This window comes from Rhyacophila brunnea, unplaced genomic scaffold (assembly GCF_057557595.1).
Source record: "Rhyacophila brunnea isolate RB1 unplaced genomic scaffold, BYU_Rbru_1.0 scaffold_1, whole genome shotgun sequence".
Taxonomy (NCBI): domain Eukaryota; kingdom Metazoa; phylum Arthropoda; class Insecta; order Trichoptera; family Rhyacophilidae; genus Rhyacophila; species Rhyacophila brunnea.
Genome location: NW_028232751.1, coordinates 7,231,301 through 7,258,377, shown reverse-complemented (window position 1 = coordinate 7,258,377; position 27,077 = coordinate 7,231,301). Strand labels below are relative to the sequence as shown.

The 27,077-nt window shown below is 35.5% G+C and overlaps 1 protein-coding gene across 1 annotated transcript; it reads right to left on the bottom strand.

The window, feature by feature from the left end:
- Positions 1-1,285: 1,285 nt before the first annotated feature.
- On the bottom strand, positions 1,286-26,501 carry LOC147079439 (RING finger and SPRY domain-containing protein 1-like). Its single transcript, XM_085941065.1, has 9 exons — positions 26,347-26,501; positions 14,785-15,002; positions 12,204-12,384; positions 10,436-10,606; positions 10,089-10,296; positions 7,900-8,159; positions 7,015-7,229; positions 3,717-3,977; positions 1,286-1,774 (listed from the first exon to the last, which is right to left on the bottom strand). The coding sequence occupies exons 2-9, from the start codon at positions 14,997-14,999 to the stop codon at positions 1,672-1,674; spliced, it is 1,614 nt and encodes a 537-aa protein (XP_085797191.1). The 5' UTR covers positions 15,000-15,002; positions 26,347-26,501; the 3' UTR covers positions 1,286-1,671.
- Between the last annotated feature and the right edge of the window lie 576 nt (positions 26,502-27,077).

Sequence of the window (27,077 nt, the reverse complement as noted above, 5' to 3'; positions counted from 1 at the left end):
GTAGATACAATTTTACTTAAGTCACATTTTTTACTTATTTTTATTGTACATATTAAAAAAAAAAGATTTGAATAATACAGTAATTAACTCAAGAGTCTTTGAATCCAGTGACAATTGAATACACAAATTAATTGTTTTAAAATAGCCTGTCACGCAAAACCAAAATACACTGGTGTATAGCCTTAACAAGGCCAATGCGCACATACAAATCCCCACATATCATCAAATCTATCAAGTTTCAGTAGCCCCAACGGCCTGTACATATTGTTCATAAATATGATACAGCATCTCTGCAAAAACCGACCGTTTTTAAACCTCAGGGAAGACAGAGTGGACTAGAATCATTGAGTTTTTATTGAGTGCAAGACGCAAACTATGTTTGAAAAAACCGAGGCCTATCCCAGTCTAAAATTAACATGATGAAAAAAGATAATTAAAAATTCAGATGAGTAGTTCAAACAACCAACTATCAATATTGAGGTACATAGTATGGAAGAGATCGATGTGCATAGATGACCGAGTTGGGTAAATCAATTTTGAAGTTTGTGTTTGATAAGAATATTTTTGTTTACAGTTTTACATACAAAACAGTGACATGTGTGAATATTCTCTCATGCAGAAATAAATATTAAGTATTTAGTGGTGTGACAATGGCTTCTTTAATCCTCAATTTCTCAATAATTATTATTCATAAGAACACGTGTACATGTGTGCATCTCATATAGTTGAAATATTATTTTCCTACAAAACATTATTCCTCAGCAAACATCCTGATTTCTTACAACTACTTTAAGCTGCACAACACTTTCACTTGCTGATAGTTAGGCCTAAAAAGCTATGTGCTAGTGAAGAAAAAGTAAATAACCACACACTAATAATTTTAAAGATCTACCGTAAAATATAGTCTTAATTATTTTTTTTATATATGAGTCAGTTCGAGGGCCCGGATTATTTTACAGGCCTGAGGTTTATACCCCTTAATCCGAGTCTATTTAGAATAGATTTAATATTTAAAACTATTATAATTATTTTCAATAATAATTCTTAATAAGTAGACAGCTAAAATATTTAAGGTAATCACATCATTTTAAAATGTACATGGCACTCTATTTTAGTGCCCAAGGTACCTAGAGACGCCATCTTCAAAATAATAAGTGAAAACAATTATATTTTATTATAAATATGGAAGAAAAAATAATATAATATGAACTTATGTCAAGAGATACTTAATGAGAACTGTTATAATGAACGTCTATAAAATCTAATATTTTGTTTTCATATAATTGGCACATAGAGTGGATTTTTTTTGGAATATATCCACAACGCTTTTCTAAAAATCTACTTGACAGTGACAAGTATAATCTTTGAAAAATATTAATAAAAGGAGTGTACATTAATTATTTTATTTTAACGATTCTGATATTTTTATTAATGATTGCCATATTATATTTTAGAACACTAAGTTAGACAAATCAATCTAATTTTATGAAAAAATTTACAAAATGCACCATACTGAGATAAAAAAAATAGCCTCTTTGAGCATTCAAAATAGACTGGACACCCTTTGTAAATCAAAACCAAAAACGGAAATAAAATAGTGACAGTCTTAACCAGATTGAACATAGCACTAAAAATAAATCTCAATGGACCTGGCAACATCACATTTACTATTCATTCCTTTTCTACTGCCTTCTCCACCAACTTGGTGTCCATAATCTCAGCGCGGCAAAGTGGACATTCGGTGAGCTGAGAACTGCACACGGAGCAGAATCCCCTGAAAGCAGAATGAAAGTTATCTAATTAGACGTGGGCATCATATGCAAATATTTTATTATTAAAATAAAAATAGTAATTTACAAATTTAATTACAACCACAGCACCGTGATGGATGAATGACAGAGTAGTATTCGGGTAAATGGAATATTACTTCTTCTTCATCAGCACCTCATTCATGACTGAAGATCGTGACTTGGACGATTTGGTTGTCAAACAGCCTTCTCAACGGGATGACCCCACTCATTTTAGCATTCTATGACACATAAGGCCTATGTCAGAGGAAGACCCATGGTACTCATAAACTGGTAGAACCATCTGGGCCATCCAATAATTACTTTAATATTAATTGTTATATTTAAAATCAATAATAAATTAATATAAATTTATTAATTTTTCGTAAAGGACACTCTCCTCCATAACATTTTACTGTTAGCGAATGAATAGTTAACAAGCATTTCTCGCTAAAAAATGTGCTCTAGTTAAGAAATCTCTTTGTGGCATGCCTTCTATTTGTAATGTGGTAGCACTCTACCCATTGGCTATGAGGCGTATGCAATATGTAAGCAATTGAGATTTTCATCTTGTTTATTACAGTTTAGGTGATATTTTGAATCAATGCAGACTGCTTCACGATGTGTTTTTTAAACGGCAAAAATACTGTTTAAAGTTCGCAAATGCTCTACCGAATCTACAAAATTAGTGGACGCTCAATTATAATTATATGTATTACATATATTATAGTAATGACGATTCGAGCCAATAAAAAAACTTGTAATGAATTCATTTTTGCCGACTCTACATATATATAAAGGTGTTTTTTTTAGAGGTATAGAACTTTAAGCTGGCAGCACTTTTTTAATTGGCGGCCATTTTGTCAGCTGTTAAGTGATTTATGTTTAGTTTGGTTTGGCATTTCAACATGAATAGACTGACGCCTGAACAACGCTTCCAAATTGTGAAAATTTATTTTAAAACAAGATTGCCGTTGATCCCGATTTTCATAAGCGAATTTTGTTTAGCGATGAAGCTCACTTTTGGTTGAATGGATACGTCAATAAACAAAACTACCGTATTTGGAGTGATGATAATCCTCAAGTGTATGTTGAGACACCGTTACATCCAGAAAAATTGACTGTTTGGTGTGCTTTATGGGCTGGTGGAATAATTGGTCCGTACTTCTTTAAAAACGATGCTGGCCAGAACGTTACAGTCAATGGTGACCGCTATAGAGCCATGATTACTGACTTTTTCGTTCATCAATTGAACAACCATGATGTGCAGGAGCTGTGGTTTCAACAAGACGGCGCAACATGTCACACAGCTCGTGCCACAATTGATTTATTGAAGGAAACATTTGGTAACCGCATAGTTTCACGTTTCGGACCCGTGAATTGGCCTCCAAGATCGTGCGATTTAACGCCGCTTGACTATTTTCTGTGGGGATATGTGAAGTCGCTAGTCTACGCCGATAAGCCCGAAACGATTGACCACTTGGAGGACAACATTCGCCGCGTTATTGCCGATATACGGCCACAAATGTTGGAAAAAGTCATCGAAAATTGGACCTCCAGATTAGACTACGTCCGAGCCAGCCGTGGCGGTCATATGCCAGAAGTCATATTTAAATTATAATGCCAGAAGAGCATCTTTCGAATAAAGTAAATTTCATGTCAATATAAAAAGTCATCTTTATTTTATTCCATTTCAAAGTTCTATACCTCTAAAAAAAACACCCTTTATAATTAGGCCCCTGTCATGTGTCAAACTGACAGGAGGTGGACGGCCGCCATGTTTCATATTTCGTGCGCATTCCTGTACACATCTCGTGACGTACACATTTTTTATAGTTTTCTTATTTGTCCGATAAAACGCTAACTGCGTTGAGTGTATGGCAGCCAACAAATTAAAAAAAAAAAGAAATAGAACAATATTTTACTTACATATGACCACACGGCACCAGCACAATTGAAGAAATTTGATCACAGCACAATGTACAGGAGCCGTCTGGAATTTGAATTTTTCTAAGCTGGTCAAACACCATGTGGCGAGGCTTGATGATCTTCTGGTCTTCTGCTAACGAGGCTTGACTGTTGAAATCCAGGAACGGTCGGTCTTCTGGCGGGAAGGCGAATTTCTCTGAACCAAAGTTGAACGAGCACTGTTGGTACGACATGAAGCTGGCAGCGGCGTAAAATCCACAGCTGAAATGATATAAAACGAACATTAAATTTAACCAGGTAAAAAAATTAACTATCAAAGAAGCTTGGACCACAATAATTAGAGGGAGTCGCCTGTATAACGTTTTAAGAGTGGTTGAATATTCATAAAATAAATTTATTGTTTGTTGCCGCATAGAAAAATGACAGCTAAAAACTCTCGTTTATAGCCTCCTTCTTAGGTCTTTCAATGTGCCTATTTCCAAATACCAACAGATACACTCAGTATCAATATTCAAAGTCAAATTCAGTAGTCTGCCGTGTACAAGTATACAACGCAGATGAAACGGGTTTATTTTGGAAACTTCTCGAAGCTTTTGATCATAGTGAAAGCCAGGAATACTAAACCATTCAAGAATATCTGCCTCACTGAACAACTGGTTGTGTCAAGTGATTTAATTAGTGATTTAATTAGTGATTTAATTAGTGATTTAATTAGTGATTTAATTAGTGATTTAATTAGTGATTTAATTAGTGATTTAATTAGTGATTTAATTAGTGATTTAATTTAGTTAATAAACTTAGTTTATAACTATGTAGAATTTAGTAAATACTTACTTGATTTTGATTATAAATAAAACCGTAAATTGCTAGTACAAATTTCTCAAAAAGACTATTTTTACGAAATACCTGTTTTAATTTTTATCATATTTTGTATGTAAGTATGCATTATAATCCGCCACTTTCACTAATTGGACACTTGTTTGGTTTTTGGGGTGGCGGATTACTGAGAGGGTACTGTAATTATACAGAACATTTGCAAAACATTTACATTGCCTGTTTTAATTGATTAATAAGTTACTGCATAGTCATTGTGTTTTAAACATTCTTTTATTGTATGCTTTCGGCGGGTTTTGCAAGTCATGAAATCAATCATTACATATTGTGTGAAATATAGGATTATCCAACTTGTGATAAGAATTTCAGTCCTGTCATTTGTTACCTCAATTTAACACAATGAATCTTTTCTCCACCGCACAACACATAAAAGTCGTACAATCATACTACGAAAAAAGCATGTCTTTGACGGTTGTATACTAAACTAAAAGCACTCTTTACAAGACACTTGTAAAGCCAGTGCTCACCTACGCATCGGAAACCTGGACATTAACTCTGCGAAATGAACGAGCCCTGAACATCTTTGAAAGAAAAATTCTCCGCCGTATACATGGATCGATCAGGGATGGCACCAATTGGAGGAGAAGATATAATGCTGAACTCTACGTGCTGTACGAAGATTGCAGCGCAGTTCAATCAATGAAGATTGGGAGACTGCGATGGCTAAATCATGTGCACCGTATGAATGACAATGAACCGGCAAAGAGAGTGATGTCCAGCAATCCAATCGGACGTAGAATAAGAGGGAGGCTAAAGATTCGCTGGTTGGATGGAGCTGCCAGTGACTGCCGTATTCTGGGGGTACCAAATTGGAAAGCGACCACACTGAATAGGGACAGGTGGAGGGAGCTGTTGGAGGAGGCCAGGACCCACACCGGGTTGTCGCGGCCCTGATGATGATGACGGTTGTATTGCGAAAATTCAGGTTAAATTCGGTAGAAATCTTCGCCTAACCAAAGGCTGTATCTGCAAGCTGAAAATTTTTTAACAGACTGGTAATATTTTTGATCGTCTGAAACCTGTACATGTTCGTTCATCCAGCCCATTCACATGAAAACATTGCTGCTGTATGCGAAAGTGTGGCCAAATAGTCGGAAATGCTGTGCGAGAAGATCAACAACTTGGCCTCTCATACGGCTCTGTATGGCAAATTTTCCATAAAGACCTTCACCTACAATTATTGAATAAGATCCAGCTAATGCAAGAACTAAAGTCAATGGACGACAGGCAGCGTCACAGATTCACCGATTGGCTCTTAGAATGGCAGGCAACAGATGATGATTTTTTAACAAAAATAATCTTCTCACACATGACATATAGCTCATTGAACACCGGCTTAGCGATTTTAATTAACCATCAAGACCGTGCGACTTGACACCGATGGATTTCTTTATGTGGGATTACGCGAAAGGAAGTGTCTATGCGAACAATCTGTAAACTATTGATGAGTTTTAGGTCGACCTCTGTAACGTTATGGCTATGATAGAGCCTGGAATGTGTGAAAAGGTCATCGAAAATTGGTGAAAACAGATTGTGAGCTGCAAGTTGGCACGGGGAAGTCATTTGAATAATATTGTGTTTCATATGTAATTTCAAAGACGAAACTATCGATAGAAATAAATATATTCACAAAAAGTTAACACGTGTGTTTTATTTAAAAAACAAATTCGTACCAGAGTTTGGATAACCCTTTATTACACATAGAATGTGTTGGATTTTGATGTTAGGTGTGTACTTTTATGGGTATTTGGAAACCGATGCCTCACACAACAAAATGCCGCATTCTTCGCACTGAAGACCGATGATGCCGTCAAAAATATAAAATTCTAGGTATACAGTATTCGAAAACAAAATTCTCCAAAAAGTACTCGAGGTAATTAAAGAATTTAACATAAGAATGGTGAACTCTGAGAACAATTTAAATCCAATATCATTAATGTCTTGAGGGGGCGATGACTCACATGGGCCGGTCACATTGTTAGATGCGATGGATTTAGACCCCTTCACAAAGTTATAATGGAACCCCAATAAGCACTCGGCTCTTGGGCAGCCAACAGAGGCGATGGATAACGCTGAGATGGACGCAGAGAGGCTGAATGTGACTAGCTGGAGAGAGATACCTGGAGCATGGTTGTGCAGTCAGCCATGGACCTGAATGGTCTGTAGCTAAAGTATGTAAAAATACAGAGAAGATTTCTTAACGTATTTGGTAATTCATCATTTGCAGTTTATTTAATTTTAATATGTCGCTAATTGAAAAATATGTGAAATTTTTTATACATTCGATATTTGTACCGAACAGCTTTGCTATATTGAATTGCTAGTATGCACAATTGCCATTTGGATAAAATAACAAACAGAATGAATTAAGTATAGTAAATATTATATAAATAATTACACTCACATGGAAGTCCTAAAAATGTGTGAGCATGGCTCTAGTGAAACTCCGTTGACAGAAAAAATGACTTCTTTCCTTTCTACATCCAGAAGGCATCCAAGGATATCTCCGGGGGACCAGCAAGGGAGTGGCTGAGGTTCAGAAATTGCGTTAAACCATATGAGACGACGGCAGCCATCATAGGCAATGGAAAACATGTCATCTCCGATACCATAGCCTTCCTGGAATAGATAAAGTACAGGGTAATAACACACAAAATGTTACTTTAATTTTAATACTATTTCCATTCAAAGGTCACCGAAAGGAACAAAGAGCTTGGGATAAGAAACTCCCACCTGGTGATAAACCCAATCTCACAATAACATGTAAATAATATGTAAAAATAAATATATTCAATATTTGTAGTTTATTAAATATTTGTAGTTTATAAAAAGTGTTCAAGTCATTGAATGCTAAAGTCGCACCTAGCGCGTAACGGGCGGCCGGCCATTCGATATAATTAGCATGCTATTGAAATGTGGTAATTAAAAAGTAATTATCTAGTAAATTTTGTGAATCTTGAGTTGCTAAATAATTCAAAAAAATATATTAAAATTTGATTTTTTATTAATTTATCATGAGCACTTCTTGGTCCAATAGAATAATTAAATTACAATTATCATGTGCTATATGACACAGATGAATCGCGTACGTTTTCATCAACCTAATCCACTGTAATATTAATAGACTCAGGTAACGGCTTATTTTGTTTTGTAACACCAAAGAAGTATAACTTCTAACGCGCGTACATAAGTACACACACCGATTTTTTTTTAATTCTTTAATATTTCAAATGTGAGTTAGAATAGTTACTGCATAAGCTGACCAAATGAAAAAGAAAATAATTCGAACCTGGTTTTGAAAGTCACTAGTTTTGGTGGCAAATCCAATCTGCATGACACCGGGCGTGATGATTAATGACTCGTAATACCAACAGCCTTCATCCACCTTGAAAGTACTCCGGACGCTCTCAAAGGAGTGGGAATCACACCGCGCTTCCAAGCCGTTCGGTCCTATCTTCAAATATTGACTCATGTCGTTTGGATTCAGTATAACATTAATATTCGAAAAGTCCGCATTCTGGTATGAAAATTCTCTCCCTTCTATCAAAACTGAAAATGGATTGGCACAATATTATCATCACATTACAAACAAAACTCGGTCATGTAATTTTATTATTCAGGCTTTGGGATTTGGAAGATGCATCTACTATGCCGTTTTTGTATCATTGTTTGATTCATTTCAAACATTCATTACTGAAATACAGTCGAACTTGGTTATTACGAGGAAGATGGGGCTGACTGATTTTGCTCGTTATAAGCATTACTCGTTATATAACATTTTTCGCGCCACGTTCTATACAAGCATAGAACATAAAAAATCTGAAAACCATCATAAAAATCCTCGAAACAAGCATGGCATTCATAAACTCCAAAAGAAATTGTTTATTGTAATGAAGTGCTGACCCGCCGGCGCTGGTAGGCACCTACTGACTTCACAAAGCTTGGGTTTTTTACATGCAATTTCAACCATATGCGTGGATACTTTTTCAATGTTGTCGGCGAAAACACCAATTAGGTATCATAAACGTAATCCGATCCCGGCGGCATCAGTCTAGTTAACTACCCAGTCGGATTTTATTGCTTAGGGACGATTGACACATTAACAGTTTTGCTCGATATACCCGAGAAGTAGCTCGTTATAAAAGTGAATAAGTGGATGGAGAAAATCATAAACTAAAATTTCAATGAATGTTTCCTCATTACATCTGAGATTTCGCTATTTCCGTGATCGTAATAACACTAATAACCAAGTTAGACTGTATAATAAAATAAAACAAATTTATTGTTTTAAAATGGTCTCAACTCTATATTTATCATGTTGCATTTTGCATACTCGTTATAAATTTAACTATAATAATATAGATTGAATTGATTATCGTAGATAGGATGGGAACAAAAACTCCTTTGGTTTGCTTAAAAAGTGTCAGTTTGTCATATTTTCCAATTACTACGCAACAAATGAACAATGTTATTTTGACATTAGTAATACCCTGTTTACATGTGCATGTTTACAGTACGTATTATCGTGGCCATAACAATAAAATGCATGTGTAAACACGTATAGTCATGCAAGTTGCAAGATTGCATGCACAAATCAAAAAGTTTCAGAAGCCTATGAATTTTCATGCGACAGTTGGGATTTGCCTGCACAGTAGAACGATAGTGGCGAACCTGCCGGCAAAAAAACAAACTACACCGCGGAGAGATTCATTTTGAAGTTAACCGATTTTTAAGACCTGTCAAATAGTACCACGACAACATCGCGTCTCACTTACTCTTAAAGAATGAGATTGGAGAGACAGTCAACACTTTTACGTGTAAACAGTTGTTGTCACAATAGTTTAAAATACACACTATTGTTGCCTGTAAATCTATGCATGTGTACAGGTGCTATAATATTTTATGAAAGTTAATGGCAGGGGTGAACTCGTATTTTAATAGACAAAACTATGGACACCTCTATGGATACACTACACTATGGATCGTACGATCTTGGAGGCCAATTGACAGGTCTATTTCTTGAAATTAACTTATTGCCAAATCAAAAAAAACCTGTTGAAGGGAGATAAACAACTTATAATCTAATCAGGTACGTGGAGAGTAAAGTAAGTTGTACATATGAACTTAAAGTGTGATGAAAACGGTAAAGATCTATCTGACTGCAGTTTCTATGAAAACCAAGTAATTTAAACTTAAGGTCTTCAAGTAATTTGCGCCTAATATAGATAATATCTTGCTAGATTCAATGGATCTACAGCTCTCCATAAGATTTATGAAAGAACCTCAACAGGTCGTAGGCCGCTGGGCTGCCCCTGGACAAGGTGATCAGGCTGATTGTGACTGACTGAAGAGTAGAGCCCAGTCCAGATTCTAGAGGACGGTTGTGCAATTTGTCATGGTCTGTACTGCTAATTTAAGTATGTTCATGTGACACATGATAAGTTATACTCCATCTTCAAAATAAATTTCAATACTTACACAAATTATCTAGGCACCACTGGGCGGAGAATCCAACTTGTCGCCAGATATAGTCGTCGCTGGTGGCAAGCTTTTCCAGGCCCAAGAGAGGGTTAACAGATTCCAAGCTGAGTCTCTCGGCGATGGTGCATTTGTTTTCCCGTGTCTGGGAGAATTTTTCAAGGGCTACTATTGTAAAAAGTGTTATCTTTGGTTCTCCGTCAGTTTTCTGAAATTAAGAACATATTGTTTGTATTTGAAAATTATATCTTTATGTCAGCATTATAACAATATATTTATTGCCTTTGGTTCAAAGGACCTGATCAAATAAAATGCTGTATATCTGTATATATAATATGATTACATACAAGGTAAGTGAGGAGATAGTCGAGGGTGTCCTTGGTAAGCGTCGCGATGCTATTGGGTCCGGCCAATTTCTCCGCGATACAGCCAAGGATCACACATACGTTCCTCTGAAGCGTGATACTGTTATTCTTTTGAAGAGCTTGCTGCGCTGAAAGCTGAAACAAGCCTCCAACCTGAAACAAAACAAACATTATTATCATTAATCATTGCAAGTGGTATTCAGCTTGATAATTTTGTCAAGTATACATTATTGTACAATTTGAACCAACGAGCTTGACTTGGAACATTTGACCAACAAGATGAGTGCATTTATCCCTAACCCAAACCAGTCACCAACCAGATAGATTATCACCCAGTTCTACTAGGTATAGTTTATTTAATTTCTTTTACATTGTTAACTGTCAATTCATGGTGGAACTGCATTGTATTGTTGTTTTAATTTAATAAAACGCAATTTTTTTTGTGGTACTTATTCCACTTTTAATCAATAAATTAGGACCGGTTTCGTCCCTCTGAGGCGGACAAAACTGGTCCTAATTTATTGATTAAAAGTGGAATAAGTACTACAAAAAAAAAAATGCGTTTCATTAAATTAAAACAACAATATAGTTTATTTAACTATTTTTTTAAAACTTTAACCTCGGCGATAGGTAGGTGGCCGCCAAAGATCCTGGCTTGGGGGCCCGCTTCAGGATGTGGGGGCGATGTTGCTAATAGCCTATTTCACGATGGTATGAAGAAACTGCACCTCAGTTTAAAGCATGGGAATTAACATCTTTTCTTCCTCTCACTCCTGCGGCAGGCCGTGAGTGATGAAATACGAATCAAGTGATATGAAATCAAGCGGGCATCATGGTTAATTTGATAATGATCACAGAAGCTGATAAAGCAAATAAAAATAGGAATCTCTTTTAACGGCCCACGTGCTCGTCGTAGGTCAAAATTGGGTTTTTATTGTATTTTCAAACCATGATCCTGGACACTCCTTAAATGTTGTAGATAATCTAGTTATATAATTTTGAAGCCTTATTATCCTTTATAGTTATTTTAAACATTTGATGACTGCATAAAGTATTTTTGTTACATAAAATAGAATTCTTTTAAACCTCTCGCTATAATGTTTTAGAATATAGTCATATTTCGGTAATAACTGTGCAGTGGTGTTAAGATTTTTTACGTTTATTAATTTTTAAACGCATTAATGAAACCATTAGTATAATTTATTACGAGATAATTTTTGTAGAAATTCACGATAAAAAATTATATTGATAATCTCTGTGATCCCAAATTTGACAAGAATTAGGCATTTTATTATTCAAAAAATCGGCAAGATTAACACATTTGAAGATGATTCTAAAGATACTTATTATAAGCTATGTCTTTGACCATTCAATTGTGATAAACATCTTATGAATAATGATTGCTTTATAATAATTATTGACCTAAGAATAAGGTAGTATTTTTTTGAAATACGCCATTTCTTTTGTCATTCCCCAGTAGTTAAGCTACAACATACGGCCGTAGCCATAAATTGACAAACTATAATTGAAATAGGGAGTAAAATGATATTGACGCGCGTGTTTGAACACGGGGGGACATCCCCCTTAAATTCTCAATGAAATCATTATATTACATCTGCATTTTTTACATGTTCATGACTCAGTTCCTATGTTGCGGTCGACATGCTGATACTGATGTCAATTCAAAAACTATTTTTCTTTACAAACGTTTTATAGAAAGTTGGATATAAATTATGTAAATTATCACTACCTTCGAAACACAATCTCTGGAAGGCAACGGACAGTCATCCAGGATCAACGTGATGACCAATGGACCAAGGGGATCGTCCATTGGAATAACTCTTGCCATTGAAGACACAATGTTAATCCATCCTCCATCCTTCTCCGCTATACTGTGCAAAATCATCAACGAGGCAGGCGGTTCTTGCTCACTGTAATAGAATAAACAAACACATAATACTTCCCCGTCACATGACTATTATAAAATTATGGATGAAGCCATCAAGCTATAATCGTAAAAGTACTCTTGCAAAGCATTACTAATAAACTATTCACTCAAGCCCTTTTCATTGAAAACAACAATATCATGACCTATATCCAATCCATAAGGGGTATTAAATATATGAAATAAAAACAATCGTCTTATTTGTATTAAACATTCTCAAAGCCTTTAAAATCTATCATAAATGAATGTTGTGTAGAGTAATCGCGAGTGGAGAACTACAAGGTTTTAAGTGTTTGTCCTTGGAGAAACAAAAGTAACAATGAGGCAGCTTAGAATACTACTTCATTGTTGGGTTTGTTTTTTCAAGGACGAACACTTAGAACCTTGTAGTATTCGGCTCGCGTAATATCTTCATTAATAAAACATCAACTGTTGTGTAAAGGTTAAAAATGAAAAAAAATATCTTGAGCCTAATCTATAGAATTCATAAGAAAAATGTAGGTATATGTCATGATCCCCATCCTTCTCATCTTAGCCAGGTCTCACATACAAACTCATCTCGACTGCAACACATTGCATTTGTCAATGTGATTTTCTTGGCATTCACAAAATGTACTCCCGCACACCACATGATTGCAACATTTATGGTTGTAAAACACGCCTGATGTCGAACTACACAGCATGCATTTCGCTTGTGTGTAGTTCAAAAAGTCCAACTACCACGCACAGAATCCATGCTATTTTACAGCACGTGAGGCGCCTTCCAAGTTAGTACAGTAATACACATGATCGCCGCGCGACTGCGGAGGACCTGTCAGTGTCAGATCACTACAGCAAAAATGACTATTAATATGATCATAATAAAATGACATTTCAGGTTAAGAAAAAGTTTGATTTATGACTGTCACAGACGAGACAATTTTGTATGTGCGAAGCGCCTTAGAAATTAACGTTTCATAATATTTTTCTCATCATAACTCTCATGACTGAACATCGTGATCGCTCCAGAATAGGTTCTGTGAGATTCTGAATCAGTCTTCAGCTTGCCCTATTCTCTACAAGTTATGTGGTGGATGCTAGCGGTTTTTATATAACATAATATATTAATACCTTCAAACAGTAGTATGTCTTGTTAAAATTGAAAATAAACAAAAGATTCTGTAGAAACCCTTCTCGTAGAGGTAGAGTCTAAAAGCATGAAAGTGAAGCAAAAAAATTGAACTCCCGGACTTCTCAGACAAACCCTCCATATTCTCCACCATGTTATTTTTATCTTCCATACAAAAACTTGCTTTAGTGATTTTTATGGGGAAACTACACAAGGCTCCGTCAATAAGATTTAACAATTTTGGAATGAACCCAATTATGAGTTTCAGATGTCCATGTTAAAACACTTTTTAAATTTATTATTTTGTGAACACATGCATTTATTTATAAGTACCTTCAATTTAATTTATTCAACATGTTTTTGTAATTTTACAAATATATTTACAACTAAATACTTTAAAAAATTGACACAGAGTTTGTGTTTGGCCGCTAAAGTGAGCATGGCATCACGTAACAGTGACTAGGGGTGAAGGTAGGCTGTTAAGATTCGACATAAATAGTGCACATTAAACTTTGCCAATCATAATTATTTGTTTTCATTGAACTAAGAATACAATTTACAAATGGTGCTGGTTATTTTTTTAAATTCAATTAAATCCTGCCTAACCAAACCATAATAGTTCAGGTATGAATAAAAATAGTACAGACTTTTTCAGTCATACATTCAGCAAACGATAATTTTATTGATATAAAATATTCTTCTATCTATAAAATATCTCAATTAACGTTTGTTTTAATGGCATAATTTTAGATATTTTATAGATAAGATGAATATTTTTTACTATTATCTAATATGGCTAGGATTAGGCAGGTTTTCATTGAATTTTAAAAACTAACAAAATACTATCTTCACATTGTCGTTTTAGTTCAATGAAATTAAAATACGTCTGATTGAGAAAGTTTAGTGTGCATTATTTATATTGGATCTTAACACCCCACCTCCACCCTTTGCCACTGTCACATAATGATTAATTTTTTTAATTTCAATCAAAATAATATGTACTTTCAGGTTCTACCTCGCTCACTGTAAATAAAAAAAACTAGACGAATACCTATAGAGACATCTCACGGTAAAAAGTAGAAGTAGCGACTGAGCAGAAAATTAAATGTTAACGACTCAGTCCACCAGTCGCTCGAAGCACAAAGTATCCTAGTAAGTAAGTATATAAACTACATAAACTAAATTCATCAGAGAAACTAAATTAATATTGTCTCATTGTATTCCAAGCATAAACAATACACTAAATGTTAGTTAGTATAAATTATTATATCTACTCACTTATTGACGAGATTTCCTATGACTCCGAGTGTATCCTTCACAAGCTGATCGACCTTTCCGGACATTGGTAGTGAAATGCTGTCAGTCCACGGCGTATTGGCGAGAGTCGTCAGCATTTGACGGGTGTATTCCTCAGAAGCTAAGTGAATTTGGGAATTGCTCGGAGCATATGGCTCTGAGGATTCTGCCTTTTCTTTGCAACACAGCAAACCCATCGTCTGGAAAAAACCAACAATAATGTCAAAAAATCAAATACCCAAAAGCCCATGCAATCCAACATTAAAGAGCCCATGCGCAGTGCAGCAAAGTAGGGTGACTCGACTTTAGAACAGAAAAATGTGACATAGATTGCATACAATAAAGTGAAATCCAAGATGTCAGACTGTTTATTTTCGTCGACACTAGCGTAAACATTGTTATGAAGGCAGATACTCTAAATAGGTTGAAAATAAATAATTTGGGATTAGTTTAAGACTTAACTGTGAACATTGTGAACGTGACAAGATATCGGTATCTTTACTTTAAAATATAAAATCTATTATTAATATCATATTTAGTTTCATAAGACAATTGTAGGTATTGCAGTTTATCAATTAATTCTTTTGTCGGCACCCGCTAATTTAATTCCAATAAAAAGTATTCAGCAAAATAATTCAGAAAAACTTTCTATTATAAAACTTGTTATAAATATAACATATTTGAATGATTTGAAATGTGCTTAACCAATTGACCCATGTGCATCCTCCTATCTAATTATGACAAAATTAACTAGTAATATTTACCATCTTCACGAGCTCAACAAATTGCATTAATTTTGGCAACCGGCTTTTGTGACTTAAATCAAAGTACCAATTACATTAATTACTAGCAGAGGTCAGGCTCTCTCCAAATTTTATTTACCTGCACTTTTGCTAATGATTTATATTAGTTATATATGTCGTATTAACAGATTTTTGTTTTTACAAGAAATAGATGTCAGCCACTTGCTCAACCTATTAGGTTCATTATCTGGGTCCAAATACACATTGAACGGCGACATGTGAACTTTCCAGACCCGGGATTTCTAACCCATGACTACAACATTATAAGCCTACCATGTAACCGCTCAGCTATCGTGAACTAGAATTAATTGCATTTCGTGTCAGTGTGTGACACCATTGGTGAGTGAGTACCCATAGTGCCGGAGGATTCCGAAAGATGGAACCCAGGTCGCAAAAAATTACTTAAATGGAATAGTACAAAACTTAATTAGAATTGCAAAGTTTGACTAATGCTAGGGTTTCCTAAGAAAGCGGTGCCGTTGTGTAACGGCTGTAACATGACGAATGTAAGAAAACAACGATAATCAGAGAGGACGATCTAGACATTCTATATTTGGAGATGAGGAGTTATCAGAAGATGAAAACTGTCGTTTGGAGGAGAGCGAGATATTTTGAAATCGTGCTACAGAGGGTGCATTTCAAATTTTAGTGCGTTATGGCCTGCACTGCAACGGGGAAAATTTCAGGCAATACTTTCGCTTAACACCAGTATTGTTCGATTATGTACGTACTGAATCACATAAGAGATGACTTAACTTCAAAACGATATAATAGACACAAAATCCAATATGTCCAGATTAAAAGTTATATATACTTTTTTGTATACGTTATATATTTTGTTTTAACTGGGCTTCATTATTTCTTACAAAATCAATCAATATTTCGTCATGTTCGATGGTCCAAATTACGTTTGCAGTGTTTGCACTCATTTTTTTATTTTACAACGGTCACCGCTACACGGGAAAAGACATTATACGACTGATTGTTCCGCCATGACAGCCGTCATGCAAATGATGTCATCGCTATTTGACGATACCCTCAGAACCAACGCTCTCTAGGAAACCAACGCCATCTGGTTTGCATAGACAATGTTTTAGTGATGTCAACTACCGCTACATAACTCCTATCCAAAAAGCTATCTGTGATCACATTATTATTGTACCTGAAGCAATCAAACATGGTTTGGCAGAGAACCGGTTATCCGGTACAGGTGTAGGCGTACAGTGCCGGCCATACAAAAAACGCGAATTTATTCGCCTGTCTTTAAAAGACAGAATGCCAGTCTCAGGCATTTGTTTTGAATAATTTAAAATTCGGAAGAATACTGGGCCAACAATGAGACATTTAGCATATGATTGGTAAGTGTTTATGATTTTAACTTTCAGTATATTTCAAAAAATTAAATAATAAGGTTTATATTTGCTAAAAAATTCGCAGCCTCTCACTTGCCGTAATACAAAATCTTCCGGCACAGATCAAGTTAATTAAATATACCTTCTGAAAATTTAACATTGTTAATGTAAGAAACATGTAAGTAACATGCAATAAATGACAAAATGCAATTGATTAAACATTTGTTTACTGAACACTACAAAAAATAATACTCCTTCATAAAAACAGTGAGATATTACCCTAACAGCTAAATTAATCTGCATAAATGCTTATCTTATTAACCATAAACATCTTCCTCATACAGGATTACTTTGTACATAAAATAATAATGATAGATATCAAGAGGTCAAAGAAAAGACCATGTCAATAAATAACATATTGATTACACCTAATACAAAATCACAATTCTCCGTGCAATGCAAATGTGATTCAGTTTCTTTAAAACCGATTGTTTAAATTAAAGTGTAGATAATTTCACTAAAATGCGTGAACACATTGAAAAGTTAGAATGATTCACACAAAACAATACAAATTTTATTAATAAATGTTTTTATCTAGTTATCAATAATTTTCATAAAGTGGATACAATGGGAATGATAACTAATGCATTTAAGCTATTTTAACACTATCATAAGCACTATATCATAAGCACAATACATAAACACAACACAACCCATTTACGTCATTTATTAAATTAATGAAAGCATTGCATTCAAATATCCTTTGGAATATTTTAGAGAAATCATTTTCAAATAATTACTTCACTGTAATAAGGATTACTTTCAACTGAATAAAAGCAAATTTGACATAACTATAGCGCAAGATATATAGTTAATCGCAAACGCAATGTTATAATTCGAATTAGACATTGAAAAGCAAATAAATATTTAAAGATACAGAAATTTAACAAGATTATGGGATCGGAAAAGATTTAATGTACATGTTATGCAATAGGTACAATCAACATGGTAATACCGCTCAAAGGGTTTCATCCCCAAAGAATCCAATTCCATGAAACCCTAGAGGCCATAACCATGCATAATCGAGCAGATATGAGCAAGTTGGATTACGAGAAAAGCAATTTCTAGCCAATTTCTATCTAGCCAAAGCCTAGCCAATCTAGACAATTTTACAGTCGCCCTTTTTACAACTTCCTCAAGAAAGTTGAATAAAATCATTAACCACTAATATATATAAAATCCTAGAGCCTAATGAAACCAACAGTGATTATAAGTTCTATAATTCAATCATAAAATCAATTAGCAGCATACAAGCAAGCTGTCATTTTAAAGCCAATATAAATAAAATGATTAGTTATATAACTTAAAGCAATCATAAGCGTCTTAGATTAAATAACTAACATCAATTTTAACCGGATGGCAGCCAATAGCGTTTTAAGACGCGAAGCAGCAGAAAGCAGAAATGACACCAGGAAACTTCTGAATCACCCGTGAAGTCTGCGGCAGGCAACCACCGACTCCCGGAGCCATTCGTGGTCCTAGTGGAGCAATAGAGTCTGACGCAGAATGCGTCCAGAAGATTTGGAAGAATCATTTCTGCGGAGCGCCTGAACCGCCCACCCCCTTTGGATCCCTTTGACATATCTACGGAAGCTTTACTTTTGGACATTCCCCGAGCGACCGACATATCCGATTTACCGCCCATGCACACCAAGATAAAATCGGCTGTGAAAAGGCTCAAGAACGGAAAACGACCGGATTCAAAAAAGACAGAAACAGAGCGAAAAGGGAGACAGGATTCATCATTAATTCCTCAAGTACAGCCTGAGCGCAATCCTGCACCCTATGTTTCATCTGATGACAAAGGTGCGGGAAGAAGAGCGCTGTCCAAGGGACTGGGTGAACGGTGAAATCATCACACTTCATAAAAAAGGTGACCCTCTAAGCTGCGACAATTACCGAGACATTACGCTACTCAGTGTTCCGGGAAAGATTTTGGCAAACATCCTCTTGGTGAGAATAAAGGACCCAATAATGCACATCCTCAGGAAAAACCAAGCCGGGTTTCTACCTGGTCGAGCGTGTGCAGACCAAATTCACAACCTTCGATGTCCTCTCCAGCAGAGCCCGATGGCTTGCTGCTTTGTGGATTATGAGAAGGCTTTCGACAGTCCGCACCGCCCCTCCCTCTGGATGATACTGGGAGCATACGGGATCCCTCCCAAGATCATTGCCAATGCCTACACGAGAATAGCGAATGCTGTGTCAGAATTGAAGACGCTGTCACGGAATGGTTCGGGGTCACGACCGATGTCAGACAGGGTTGTGTCCTTGTACCGTGTCTTTTCATCATCCTTTTTGACTTCATACTACTGAAGTCAATACCACCCGACCGAGGCATACCTGTTACCCCCACAGTGAAGCTATGCGACCGGGAATACGCCGATTACGCTGTCCTATTTGACAACTCAATCGAGAGCATTCAAGAGACAATCGACAGGTTGCATAACAACTCCTCTGTTGGGGAGATGGCATTTTGCTGAAAGAACTCGCTATCCGAATGGGAATGGCTGGAGCAACATTCAACTCGATGCGGAATATCTGGGACTCACGATTATACTCGGTCAAAACCAAATGCCGCCTATCCGACGCTTGCATTCTGACGGTGCTGCTTTACGGTAGCGAATCATGGTACCTTACGAAGGCTCAGAGCAACCGTATACTGAGCTTCGAAAACAGATGTTTGCGACGAATACTGGGTGTGCGGTGGGGTGGTATGACTTTAGGAGCAACAAGCAAAAAAGAGAACGCACCAAGCAGCCCCTCATCACGCTGAAAGTGAAGAGGCAACATTGGACCTGGCTCGGCCAGGTGCTGTGGATGCCAGAAGAGAACTTCAACCTGGCTTGCTTGTTCTTCAAGCCTCCTGGAAGGCCGCCAAAGACAATCTACAGAGTGTATACAGCAGAGAAACCAGCATCCCGTAGGATGCTGGTTTGACCTGGAACGAAGCAAGAAGACTGGCGAGCGACAGGGATTCTTGGAGGCGCCGCGTGGTGTCCATATGCTCCAGTTAAGGGGCGGATATGGCCAAAGAAGTTGTTAATTAGCTACACTCCTATCAAATTACAGAAGATTTTTCGCAACAAGTTTGAAACATGATTTAATAAGGTTAAGCCAATGTGAATACTAGCTGCTGCATACAATGCACTCTGAATATGAAAATATACTTAAAACACCTATAAAAATATAGATTAGAAAAAGATATCTGAGATACTGAGTGCTATCCAAACTCGCACTAATTCCGATCAATATGCTTCACGAATTAAGCAATGTAGATGATACTAATCACATCAAAATATAGTAACAACTGTGTATCCGAGGATTATCTCAATTCCATACAGTATTGCACAGATTGCTTAATTGGTAAAGCACATTGGCCGAAACTGATGAATGCAATTTCAAAACCCGCTTGATACAAATACAAATATATTTCTCCAATACGTAAATACAAATATATTTCTCCAATACGTATATTACTGAAGTATTCCATATTATCGTGTGTTTAGCATAAACAATAAACAAAATATTACCATTAAGTGGTTTTTTATTATATAAACTGAAACTCATGTTTCACCATGAGTCACTCACATAGAGGTATTAAACTCGCTCGTCACTCACCATAATATGAGGCGGAGATTAACAATGATGATTGAAATAATTAGAAAATGAAGTCATGCTAAAAAAACTGTATGTTTTATCAAATACAGTAAACTCCCGATTATCCGGGCTAATGTTGGGGAGCGGCAGCACGGATAAATGAAAACATGGATAATCCTAACTGTGGTATTTTCTTTTTAAAATACTACATATTATTACACATTTCTAAAGAAGACAATTATTCTAACGTGTTTAATACTAATTAAAAATGCTATTTTATAAAATAAAATATAAAATGACATTCAGATATATATATAAAACTGTCATAAAATATATGTATCAAGGCGAATACAAAACGCAAAAAATCAATTACAAACGTCATTGACTAATTTACCGAATACATTTCGTCCCCTTATTGCAGAACTAGCCTAACTGAGAGCACTTTTAAACTTTATTTCGTCATTAATTTGAAAACTGTAAATATAAAAAAATTGATTTAAATATATGATAATGCATTGGTTAAATGCTTTGTTTATGTGAAAAAAAAATACCAAAAAGTATATTCCGTCACATATTTTATGCAGATAGGCTACTTTTGCACTACAGTATTTGAAATCAGCACTATCTTATTTGAGTTAAGCTTGTTCTGCATAACTATTAGGATATGGTTGTACTACAATAATTCAGATCAGAACTATCTTAATTGAGTTAAGGTATTTGAACGCGAACATAAGGCAATAAAAAATGGTACCTTAAGCGCATTAGGAAGTTAGGATAAATTTGTATAGCCACTACAAAATAAAAATTAAATCTCATGACATAGTTTTTTTATTCACAAAATCTACCAAACACTTCAATGAACATAGGTACTTATAATATACTGTAGTTATTAAGGTGACGCATCAGTGAAACGCCAAATAATTTTCAACTGTACGCGCGACGAAATTTTGTACTCGCTTCGCATTCCTTGAGAGAACGTCGAGTCAGACATACGTCACTTTGCTGCGTGATGGCGACGGGCCAATTAATTCTAAAATCGTGTAAAGATGACTAAAAACGTTACCCATTTACTTTAAAAAGAAAACATGTCAATGAATATATTATTATTGTTACTAATAGAATAATAAACAGAACATAAAATGGACATATGTTGGATTTATATGAGAAATAATATTTTATTATCCGCGACCCGCAATCCGCACATCGCCTAGCAACGATCTTTTTAGACCGTGCCTCAACTAATGCATGGCCTTAATGAAATTTAAAGTTAAAGAAGTTATATAAATGAAAAGGCAATAAAACCTATTACTCATAAGCATTATTTTTAATTTATTCATCCCTATTCACTATTGTGGTGAGGTGATCAGTCCTGTATAGAAAGAATGGTAGTCAATAGGGATTATTTTCTCCCGGCAAAGATACATTAGGTCACAATGTTTTAGCTTGGCTATTGGTATGACCGAACTTCTTACTGGCATCAATTTGAAGTCAGTTATCTTTTGAATTAGTGGTCCACGGCTACGCTCAGCTGTATTAACTGGTGCAGGCGAATCTTCAAAGTTGTACTCGATTTGGAGTGTGTGTGGATTTTCTGGCATTACTGAGATTCGTTTTATCTTTTGCCAAGAAAATTTGATTCCACGTTCATCCTTATCCCAATTTTTGGTTGTTGATTTCAAGCAATGTGGGCGTAAGGTCTCTTCCTACAGGCTGATCGTGCTATTGAATACCACTAGCTCGGTGTATATATTGGTATTTTCTTGGCAGCCCTTTCAATAAAACTATGAATCGAATAAACTTCATTCTGCGTGTGACCTTTTTCTAAAAAGATGTGTTATTTTACAAGAGAAATTGGCCGCACAGAACATGTACATACAGTACATGAAATGGATACGATTTTTTCCAGCACGATTATCTGAAAAAAATATGAATTCTTTTATCCCTTCCGATACCTGTTGTTTGATGAAATCAAAGACACAGCTTCCAAATTTCACACACTCCTCTCATTCCGATTGATTCATGCCACATAAAACAATGACCTTGTTGTGATCCTAGATCATAAATACTGAGATTGTATGTGGCATACTTTCGTTTATGTTTATAGTATAGTTGTGCGGTTTCTGCTCTGGGATTTGTAAGACTTGTTGTTGTGCAATAGTAACGTTTTATTTAAGTTTGCCTGCTCCTTGACATTTATTTTACTTTCGGGTAATTTCTTTATTTTTTAGATGAGTATCATATTCTGCTTTCATAATATCTTTTTCTTCATTACTGCTCTGCTCATATTTCAAGAAAAAGTCACACTGGTCCTTCTTTGGAGTATAGAATGAATAATTAAATTCATTACAAAATATGCCTCTATATGTAGGTACATTGAAGCAATGGCTACTGTCAAGCTTTTTTCTTCGTAGTCCTTTTTATATAGGTCAAACATCTTTGTTATATTGAATGCTGCATCCAAGTACTGCTTCGTGGTCTTTTTTCGGCAATAGTGGCTGCTTACTGTAGAAAAGCTGTTAATGTGATCCCTCACGTTTTGCTTCATGTGGTCGCTTACTGCAAATATCCTCTGCGACCCTCTGCTGTTATCAGCAACCGTGCTTGAATTAAGGTGGTATGAATTCTTTGCAGCAGTCTTAACCATTTGATAACGTATGCTCATGAGTTTAAAAACAATTGGCATATTTTAATCTTGTTAAGATTTTCTGAAAGAAAATTTGATTGTCAGTCATTTTACGATGACTTCTTTCTCTACCTTCACTTATAAGTATCAATTGTAGTTCTTTTTTTATTAAATTCAACGAAGCGGTTCACGTAGATGATTTAAATCACCTAAATTCCAAAACTGATGAAATATTGCAACCCTCTGTTCTTGGGTAGTTTTTATAGAACAACCAAATTTTCATGTTTGAGGAGAGGGTTCCTTCATTTGACGCTCACATATTACATTGTTTTTCCAGTTTATAAATTCGTTTCCAGAATTTCGCTGCCTTTTTATTACATTTCTGCGCCACAGAGCTTCATCACGCTGTCTTTTTTTCCTGCTTGACTTGAGTTAATCACCTCTAGGACAGGTGCTGAAAGTCGATTTACCATAATACCATTTGATGAGTTTTCATCACTGTGTGATGATAGTGAATGCTGTGGTGGTTCATAGTATGATCCACTGTTGGTAGAAAATGGGTCCACTTTCCCATCATTATCAAAGGAATCAGATGTCGAAAGAACCTCTTGATCATCCATAGAATTATTGCAAACCTTGTCGATGATTACAAAGTCTGAAAATATATACATCATTGAGCTAATGTGCGGGATAGAAGCAAATTGCAGTTCTTATTTCAGTCAAGCAAGTGTTAATTTTTGTTGAAAAAGTGAACAATAAAACTCATAATTACCTCGTTGTTCTAATGTAAAGTGGACCACTGTGGCACTGATTTCTCCTTCGTTATTTGGAGTCAGCGGGATCAATCGATTTGGTGTTGATTGAATTCCAGTCATGCCACTGATTTCGGTAGAAAATGTGTTAACTATCTCATCATCATCATCAACCGAATTAGACGTGGAAGGAGCCACTAGATGGCCCATAGAATGATTGCAATACTTGTCGGTAATTACAGCATCAGCGTAATTACGTTGGCAGTTGACATTGACAGCGAACTAGTACAAATAAATCCTAACTGCAATAGAAAGAGGCGATATTGCCAACGTGTAGGTGTACTTTTGCGTGCAGAACTAGCTTAACGTCAGTTAGGCTAATTTAGTTGCAAAATATTTTTAAGATTGAATTTAAGATTGAATAGCAAAATTTCGCAATGAACAGGGGTTTTTAAAAGAATGCAAAGACTTTATTAATAAACTAAAATAATGAAAGAAATGTCATACATAAATTAATGGTTACAATATCTAAACTGTAGTATTACATTTTACCATAGCACAGTTTGCCGTGAGCTTTCTTATGGAAAGATATATTATAGTACCGAGATGAAAAAATTACGTGTTCTGTATTTCTAATTTAATTAAATACCTACCTCTACTGTCTTTCCCTTGTATATCGGGAGTTTTTATTACGTATTTGCAAGTATTTTAGGTACAAGTCCGTTTATAGGAAACCAGGCAGGAATCGCGCCAATTTTCATAGCCGATTTTGGCAAAATTCACGAATTCAAGAATGAAAACCTAACCTAACAAATAATCCAGTTGATTAGCTATTTTCAAAATTTCTTTGCCGCTGACTTCCTGTAAACTTACAAGAGTCATGTTTTATTTAGACATGAATTTTATCTGAGTACATCTCTCAAATTTCCGGACACATAAATTAATAACTTAGTAGGTACTAAGCTGAAAAAATAGCATTCATTTGGTTCCGTTTGTTGCAAAAAGTTTTCTAGTTCCTCCTTGGCCTGTTTATGACGTATTGGATTGCTTTTGTTTCATTTGTACTCGTCACTTAAGTATATGCAAGCTAGCGAGAAAGATCGTATGCGCATGTTTGCAGTCATTATAATTACTGGTATGTGGCACAAATTAAAACAAGTGTGGAACAAAAAATAATATTATGGAAGATCAATCACTATACAACGAATTCACGCTCACTGGGGTCGCAATGAACGAGGGTTATCTGTATAAGCAGAGAAATATGAGGCGATCAGATCAGAAGTGGCATAAGTAACCCACAAAAATGTCTAAACGGGGTTAACCATTCGAAAAGGTTCCAGAGGTAATAGGGAACGTCTTCCAATGGCCAATCCTCTGATCACCTCATATGATAGGTACATATATTGGAAGATAAATTAATATTAAAAGTAGAATGGTAAAGATACGATATTCCCCATCATCAAAAAAATACCCATAAAAAGGCCCTTAATTCACATTTCTTAATGTAAAAATGCTATTACCAATTTATACAATGTAAGACGATAAAAAATATTTTTTTCAATTGTTTTTTTTTTCATGTAAACTAAACACAATGACAGAAGCAAGCGCAACGATGGCAGGTGCCAGTAGATGGTCTTTTGAATAAACAATCTTGCTCCAGTATTTTAACCTATGGCGCAAAGCAACTACAAGTGATCTTAAGTGTCTGAGTTACAGTAGAGTAGATTGTAATACTTATGTTTTAGATCTCAATTCGAAGACAGCAGTAGATATTGCATAAACTGGTGTGGTATATGTTCATGGTGATTTCTACAATTAAAAATGTGAACAACAGGCTGTTTTTCAAGGTTTATTTGACAACATAGAGTACAATATCTTTGCTAGTAGTCCTCCACATAATAGAGGTCATTTGCTCGATCCATTGGATCCTTGCTATGAATAAAACATACATTGAAATAACATTTGAATTTGCCAGATACGGGATTCAAACCCTCAACCCACGGTTTCAGAAATAGATGATCGTGCACTAATCCACCATTGGATCTAACGTGTCCTTTAAAACTCTCATGTAGCAGAATTGCCGTCCGACCGTCGGTGATTCTGCTAGGATATTATATAAATTTAAGAAGTGCCTATTGTATCAAAACATTGATAGCAGTATTTTCTATCATCGCTTTCGCTAGATGTGTCACAAGAATTATTCACTCGCTACAAATACGCTAAAAATGATTTTTGCATTGAGTAACATGTATGCAAGTGTCAAATATCTACTGGCGATGCAACAATGACAAATATGAAATTTCTTGGAAATTAGGGATAGATAAAAACGCGCAATATTCCAAATGTATACTTACTAGATACCTCGCATGCAAACGACAATTCTTCAAATATACACTAAAAAATATTTGTGCGAACAGCACTGATATTTTAAGCAAAACGCGATAATTAAATAGACAGAAAACTGACAAGGACTTCAGATTCTGATGTGTACTAGACCGATTATACCATAAACTATAGAACATATACACCATAGATAATATACGTGATAAAGACACATACTACCAATCATAGACTCTACCAATCGTTCTAAAATAATAACCAAATAAAAATTCACTGCCAAAGAGTTGCTTGGACCAATACGGAACCAATATTGAATATCGGAAAAAGACTGTTTTAAAATCGATTTTTTTGAATTCTCCGGAAAGTTTTTATAGTCAGAAGATGTAGGTATGTAGGTAATCTCTTTGGTAGGTACCTACCTACCAACCTCAAAAAGAGGAGCTCAGAATTTCTCAAATTTAATACTCCGTTTTTTTATTTGTGAGAAACGAAAAACCTATACATTTTTAACAGATGACGACCAGTAGGTACCAACCTACTATATTTTTGCCGAAATACTATAATTTCTTGGACCGCGTAGGAACTATAATAATTATTCGGTAACAAAAAGATGGCAACAGTAGGTCTATGGCCGAAAGTCAAGAACACAACGCTGGCGAATGCCCTGGCCTGGCTTTGTATATTCCAAAATACAACCTACAAACTTATCTGGAGAATGGCCAAAAATGGAACTACGAACTATCAT